The 7,650-nt window shown below is 53.0% G+C and overlaps 1 protein-coding gene across 2 annotated transcripts in view; it reads right to left on the minus strand.

Annotated features, from left to right (window-relative positions):
• Positions 1-7,095, minus strand: part of CCDC124 (coiled-coil domain containing 124) — a 16,310-nt gene extending 9,215 nt beyond the window's left edge. The window contains exons 1-2 of one of the 2 annotated variants that reach the window (XM_004384395.2): positions 7,046-7,095; positions 1,424-1,593 (exon numbers count right to left, since the gene is read on the minus strand). In XM_004384395.2, the coding sequence (XP_004384452.1) occupies positions 1,424-1,582 (159 nt within the window). In that variant the 5' untranslated portion in view covers positions 1,583-1,593; positions 7,046-7,095. Of the gene's footprint in view, positions 1-1,423; positions 1,594-3,700; positions 3,803-7,045 lie in introns of those variants that run through there. The other variant, XM_023738811.1, reaches the window with a different exon arrangement.
• Positions 7,096-7,650: the final 555 nt, after the last annotated feature.

Raw genomic sequence — 7,650 nt, forward strand, 5'->3', positions numbered from 1 at the left:
GACAGAGTAGAACTGCCCCATAGGGTTTCCAAGGAGTGGCTGGTAGATTCAAACTGCTGACCTTTTGGTTAGCAGCCAAGTTCTTAACCACTGTGCCACCAGGGCTCCTGAAAACCCTATGGGGCAGTTCTGCTCTGTCCTACAGGGCCACTATGAGTTGGAATCGACTCAATGGCAACAGGTTTGTTTGTTTTTTTTAAATTGTGTCTGGCAAGGACTCCTGGTGGCATTAAAGCACTTGGCTGCTAATGGAAAGATTGGCAGTTTGAACCTATCAGCTGCTCCACGGGAGAACGATGTGGCAGTCTACTTCCGTAAAGATCACAGCCTTGGAAATCCTATGGGGCAGTTCTACTGTCCTGTAAGGTCACTATGAGTCGGAAGCAACTGGACGGCAGCAGCTTGGTTTGGTTTCTGGTGTGCCTGGCAGAATCCCTGGGTGTTGCCAACGGTGAACACACGTAGCTGCTAATTGAAAGGTTGGGAATTCTGAATCCACCCAGAGGCACCATGGAAGAAAGACCTGATGATCTACTTCCATAGATTCCTGCCTTCTCCACCCAGATATTAAGAAAACCCTAAGGAGCTCAGCTCTACTCTGTAACACAGAGTCGCCGTGAGTCAGAATTGACTCCATGGCAATAGGTTTGGTTTTGGTTTGATGTGCCCGACAAGAGTTCTTGGGTAGTGCCAAGGGTTAACGTACTCGGTTGCTAACTGAAAGACTGGTAGTTCGAGTTTCCCCAGAGGTGCCTCAGAAGAAAAGCATGGTGATCTACTTCTGAAAGATCAATCACTGAAAACTCTATGGAGCACAGTTCTACTCTGACGCCCACGGGGCAACCTTGAGTTGGGTCAACTTGACGGCACCTGTGTGCTGGCACCAGTCTCTTCAGGGATCAGACAGATGGGCCTGCCCTCTTGGAGTTCCAGTGTGTTTATAAACAGTTGGAGAAACCTGTGGGCCCAGGGTCAGCAGGTTGGAAACAGGGATCTATGACCATTTAGCAGCACTGACCTTCGGGCTGAAACATCCTTTATTGTGGTGGGCTGACCTGTGCCTTGTAGGGTGTTGAACAGCATCCCTAGTCTCCACCCACTTGATGCCAGTAGCACCCCTCCCCCAGTTGTGACAACCACAAATGTCTCCAGACATGGCACAGGGTCCCCTGGGGGCAGAATCGCCCTGGGTTCTAGCCTGACCCCGGCATTACAGAGTAGAGAAAGGAGACCACAGAAGGGTGCTGGCTCCACTCCAGCCACTGGCCCAAAATGGGCCGCATCCTTACCACCTCAGGGCCTTTGCATGTGCCATCTCCGTGCCTGGAACTCCTCCCCACCCTTGCCCCATATCCAGCGCCCTCTCACTCTCCACCAGCCGGGCCCTGGGTGTGTGGACGGTGGGGCCACAGGTGCCACCCACCTTGCGCTGTTCCTTCCTCATGACGTGTTTGTCCTCATCCCTCCAGTAGGCATCCTCCAGCTCCTTCTGCTTCCTGGCATCGGCCGCCGCCTTGGCCTCCGCCTTCCGTGCCCGGGCTGCTGCCGCCTTGGTGTTCTCGCCCTGGAACTTCTTGGGCATCCCTTGGCAGGCTGGGGGTGAGAGGAAGCATGGTGAGCAGGGCCTGGGGCAGGGCACCTGATCGCAGCACCCTCAGCCTCACTCTGCTGCCTGCGAGCTGAAACCCTCCTGGGGCCTCAATGGACAGAAAACAAAAACTTCAGACTTAGTCTTCTCTCTCCTTGTCTCTCTCCCTCCTCCTCTCCCCGTGTCTCTCTCTCTCCGTCTCTCTTTCTTTTTCTCTCTCTCCTTCACTCCCCCCTCTTTTGTCTTCCCTCCGTCTTTCTCTTTCCCTCTTTTTCATATTTTATTGTGTTTTTGGTGAAGGTTTACACAGTAAATTAGGTTTCCATTTCACAATTTCTATACATATTGTTTGGAGCCCTGGTGGCGCAGTGGTTAAGAGCTCGGCTGTTAACCAAAAGGTCGGCAGTTCAAATACACCAGCTGCTCCTTGGAAACCCTATGGGGCAGTTCTACTCTGTCCTATAGGGTTGCTATGAGTCAGAATTGACTCAACGAGTTTGGGTTTTTGGTTTTGATATACATATTGTTCAGTGACATTGGTTACATTTTTCATAATGTCAACATTCTCATCATTTCCATTCTGGTTGCTCTGTTTCCATTAATCTAGCTCCCCTGACCACCCCCCTTACCTTCTCATCTTTGCTTTAAAGTAGATGTTGACCATTTGGTCTCATACAGATGATTTTTTAAAGGAACAAAGTATTCACAGCTGATAGTATTTATTTTATGAGCCAATCTATTACTTAGCTGAAGGGGCGACCTCCAGGAGCGGTTGCAGTAGCAAGTTTAAAGGGCATCTCAGGGCCACAGTCTTGGGGGTTCCTCTAGTCTCTACCAGTCCAGTAATTCTGGCCTTTTTTAAGAATTTGAGTTTTGTTCTACATTTCTGTCCCACATTTCTGTCCCACTCTATCTGGGACCATCTATTTGTGTCCCTGGTCAGAACAGCTGGTAGTAGAAGCCGGGGACCATCTCCTCTTTTAACTGCTTTGAGATATAGTTTATGTCATAAGAAATTTACTCCTTCCAAGTGCACAATTCAATGACTTTTTGTAACTTTACCAACTGGTACAATCATCACCATAAATGTCTTCCAGAACATTCTCATCACTCTTGTTCCATTAGCAGTTATTCCCCACTCCCCTTCCCCCAGCCCCTGGCAACCATGAATCTACTTCCTGTCTCTATGGATTTGCCTGTTCTGGGCATTTCATATAAATGGAATCGCACAGTTTATGTGGTCCTTTGGGTCTAGCTTCTCTCACTGAATATCATGCTTTCAAGGCTCATCCGTGTTGTAGCCTGTATCAGGGCTTCATTCCTCTTTGTGGCTGAGTAATATTCCCTTGTGTGGATGGACCACACTGTGTTTATCCATTCATCTACTGATGCAAATTTGGGTTGTTTCCACCTTTTGGCTGTTGTGAAAAGTGCTGCTCTGGACATCCGTGTCTGAGTCTGTGTGTGGCCTGGACTTAATTCTTAGGCCCCCCTCGCTCTGCCACCTGTAAGGCCTCTGTCTCCCGGTCCCACAGACCCAAGGCCAAGTCCTTGTCACCCTGGACCAGCAGCCACCATGAGCTACGTCTGATGGCTGGCCCAGGCTCACCATGCCGGGAGAGGTTACAATAATAAATGGAAAACCGCCATCCGCTGGGCACCTGGTCTGGGCCAGGTCTCTGCCGGGATCTGGGGAGACGTGACAGACATAAACCCCATCCTGCGGCCGGCCCTCAGCTAAGTGCTTTAACTAAACCAATCGAGTCCCCTCAAGACCTCAAACAAGGGACTGTCATTACTCCCACTTCAAGGTCACGTGGCATGGCAGTGGGAACCTGGGGTCTGACTTCTCAGGTGAAGGGGGTGGCCATGCCACTAAGAAATTAAGAGCACTCCCTCCAGAATGCTGAGTAGTCTAGGATAAGTGCCTTCAGTTCTCTGGGCTTCAGTTTTCCTCATCCTGGAAATGGGCAGATGCTTCTCCCTCGGGGTCGTTCTCCTCTGCCCCTGAACATTTCCAGCTCAGTCATTTACTGAACCTTGGAGAAACGGGCCCACCCACTGAGAATGAAGGGGAGGCTGTGGCAGGTGGGAGGGAGAGCCCATGCTCACCCAGGACTGCCAGGCGGCCCTCACTCATCTGCAAGCCCCATCGAAAACCCTGACATTTCCTGTTTGCGGCAGGCGCCTGTGCAGGCTTAGTGCTTCACGTGCAGCATCTTAGTTCATTCGCATGACAACCCAGAGGTCTGAGGACGAGTGGGAGCCGGCCCTGCAAGGGGAGGGGAAGCATTCTAGGCAGAGGGCACAGAACATGCAAAGACCCTGTGGCAGGAACTCCGCTGTTTGCTCCAGGAACAGCAGTGTCAGCCACTGAGGCAGAAGTGGGTGAGCAAGGGAGAGGGGGAGGGGGAACAGGTGCTGACAGTGCAGGCTCTCATGGGCTGAAGAAGGGCATGCATTTTCTTCTAAGAGTAACGGGGAGCAGAGACAGCTTCAAGCAAGGCATGGACACATTCCAATTTAAGTGGTTCCAAACCCCCTCCCTTAAACCTAAAGGTTGGCAGTTCCAAGCCACTCAGAGATGCCTCGGAAGACAGTCCTGGTGATCTGCTTCCAAAAGGTCACAGCCTTGAAAACCCTATCGAGGAGTTCTACTCTGACATACATGGGGTCGCCGTGAGTTAGAATCGACTCAGTGACAACTGGTTTGGTTTTGGTTTAAGCCTCCTCCCTGGATGGTGCAAATGGTTAATGTGATCAGCCGTTAACCGAAAAGTTGGAGGTCTGAGTCCACCCAGAGGTGCCTAAGAAGAAAGACCTGGCAATCTACATCTGAAAAATCAGCCACTGAAAACCCTATGGAGCTCAGTTCTACCCTGACACACACGGAGTGGCCATGAGTCACGGTCAACTGGACAGCAACTGGTAAGCCCCTTCCAGCTGCTGTATCCCCTAGACCCCCATGAAGCAGGTGAGCGGCTGGGCTGGCGGGCCAAACACTGACAAATCATGATGGTACTGGGGGCAGAGCTGGAGCTCTGAGGTCAGACAAGACCGGGCTGTGCAGTAATAACCAAAATGTGGACCAACCCTCTGTGCCAGGTACACACTAAACCATTTCATTCCCCTAGTAGCTCCAAAGCAGGTACTTTTACTCCCATTTTACAGATGAGGAACCTGAGGCTCAGAGAAGGTAACTGACCAAAAGCCACATGCTAGTTAGTGGAGGTGCCAGGATTTGAACCCAGGTCCATGCTGCTGGGTCCCAAATCCATGCTCCTAACCAGGGTCCCATCTGGCCCCTCAGGGAACATCAAGGCAGATCGGGGCTCTGAGACCACTGGGGCCCCTCACTCTATGTGAAGGGGCGGCCCCCGCCCCGTGGTTCTGGCTGAGAATGGGGAGAGAGCTCCACAGGCGGAGAGGGCAGCAATGGGGAAGGTCAGTGTGGATCCAGGAGACTCAGGTTTGAGTTCTGGCTCTGTAGCCGTGGCCAAGGTGCTTCCCTGAGCCTCAGTTTCCTTATCTGAGATGTGGGCGTAATTCTAGTCCCTCCCCTCATAGGCTTCAAGAGCTGCTACAAAGACCAGGGTACACCAGCCCAATTCCACACTGCTGCCAGCTGCTCCTTGGCCCCCTAAACCAAGTGCTCATTACTAAGTGCCTATGATGTACCTGAGACAAAACCCCCGGCCCCCTCCTCTCCCTCTCCTTCCCCCTCACTCACTCAGAGGCAGCCACACTAGTCTCCTCCAAACACACCAAACAGGACCTTTGCGCGTGCTGTGATGTCTGCCTGGATACTTTTTGCTCCCCTTTTATCCAGTTAGGAGTCCCTAGCTGGCACAAATGATTAAGCGCTTGGCTACTAACTGAAAGGTGGTGGTTTGAACCCATGCAGGGGTGTCTAGGAAGAAAGACTGGTGATCTGCTTCTGAAACGTCACAGCCTTGAAAAACCCTATGGAACAATTTTACTCTGACACACGGGGTTGCCATGAGTTGGAAATTGACTGAGGGCAATTTTTTTTTAATCTCATTGACTCGTATTTAAGCTTCAGGATCCAGCTCAGGTGTCGCCATCTCCAGGATGCTTTCTAAGAACCACCCCCCCGAAACACACTCTCTCTTCCAGACCACAAACTTCTCTTTGAGGCACCTATACAGCTTGCTCTTTTATGCTCACTTAACAAATGTCTGGCTTCCCCACCAGGCTGTGAGTTCTGTGACGGCAGGGCCAGGACTGCCTTTTCACTGCCATGTCACTGAGCCCTGCAGAACAGGAGCTCAATAAACATTTTGAGCAAATGCATGAAGCATCTGTTTCCAGGGTTCCCTCAGTATTTAATACTTCACACACTCTGTGCTGTGTCCAAACTCAACTCCTTCCTGCTCTTCCTACTCCCCTCCCTTCTCCAGCCTCGGAGCCTTGGCACTTGTGCTCTTGCCTTATATACCCTTCCCTGCCCCCTCATCCTGTGAAAACCCTACCGGCCCTGGAGGACAAGTTCCCCAACGCCATCCCCAAGGCTGAAAGGCGTTTGAACCCCCTCTTCATGCTAGGACACCCTCACCCTTTCCTTTTCGTATAGAAAACACTCACACATACACACACTCTTTTTCACTCAACAAATGTGTACTGAGCACCTATGTGTGGGCCGCTGGGGAAAGAGTTGTTTCAGCTGGGCTTCCACTTGCCTGGGCGGGTGGAGAGATAGAAAGGTAAGGGAAGAGGAGTTACAACTGATTGAAACTGTGATGGGAGCGGTGGGTTCTGACCCAGCCTGAGGAATCAAAGGGCTTCCTGGAGGAGCCATCTGAGAAGAGGCAGGCTGGGAAAAAGAGTGACTCTGTATTCAAGTTGTGAAGGAAGGCATGAACTCAGGAGGCCCACCCATGTGCGGGTCAGACAGAGCCTCTGGGGTTGGTGAGGAGCGGACTCGGGGAAATCAGGGAATGGCCCAGGCTGGACCTGGGGACATTTAGCGGGAAAATCATTACCCGTCCAAGTGACTGACTGAATGTGGAGGTAAGAAATAACAAGAGGATGAAGCTCAACGCCGCCTCTTCCAAGACTCCCTCCCGCCTATCCCAGCTGGGCTTCCCCAGCCCCTCCTGCTACCCAGCCCTGACCCCAATGCAACAAGCTGGGGTCGTCCCTACCCAGCTCGGTCCCTCCCAGACTGGGAGCTGCTTGGGGGGCGGGGCCAGGGCCCGGGCCAGGCGACCTCGAACACCACGCTGCCCCTCTGGGCCTAAGTTGCCCGCTCCTGGAAATGGGCACAGCCCCCACGGGGGCAGTAGGAACTGCGCGCTGGAAGTACCCTCGTCTCCGAGCACCCCGCCTCCAGTCCCAAGGGGGAGGGGGTTCCCTGGCCGAGCCGCCACCGCCGCCGCGGGCCCGCCCCCTTGCCCCCCTGCCGCCCGCCTCCGCAAGCGCCGCGGCCGCTCCTACCTTCTTCTCGCAGCGCCGGCCCGGTCGCGTCTCCGTTACGTCACCACTACGAAGGCCAACGCGCCGACCTCCCCAGCGGCGCGCAGCGTGTTCTGATGACGTTTCGGCGGCGTTGCCATCTTGGTAAAGGAAAAGTTGCCTTGGCCTCAGGTCCAAACTAAAGTCGTCATGTATTTCTTTTTCCGCTTCAGTAAGCGGAAATTTTATAAATTCTCAGCCTCGGAGCTCATTTTAGATATTGTTGAGCCAGGAGGGGCAAACTAGGGCAACAGACTACAGCAATACCTTTACAAAGATGGCCAGTGCCCGAATGAAATATGACGACGACGACTTCACACGTGCTCTGGCGGTGTCAGCCAGGAGTTGCCTGGCCACCGGGGCTCGCAGGTGATCCGTGCCGGGAGGCCGACCCGGCTGCGTTCAAGGAAGCTTCCGAATGGAAGGGCTTCCCAGTAGCCCTTCGCAATCGCGTTGCGCTTTGAAAGTCTTACCCAGTCCCACGGCGCTGAGGGGAGAAGGGGAGGGAAAGGGATGGTCAAAATGGGGTGGGGAAACTGGGCTCAGGGCTGCCAGGAATTGAATGTAGCCAATCTAACCAAAACGGC

Source organism: Trichechus manatus, unplaced genomic scaffold (genome assembly GCF_000243295.1).
Source record: "Trichechus manatus latirostris isolate Lorelei unplaced genomic scaffold, TriManLat1.0 scaffold00122, whole genome shotgun sequence".
NCBI classification, from domain to species: domain Eukaryota; kingdom Metazoa; phylum Chordata; class Mammalia; order Sirenia; family Trichechidae; genus Trichechus; species Trichechus manatus.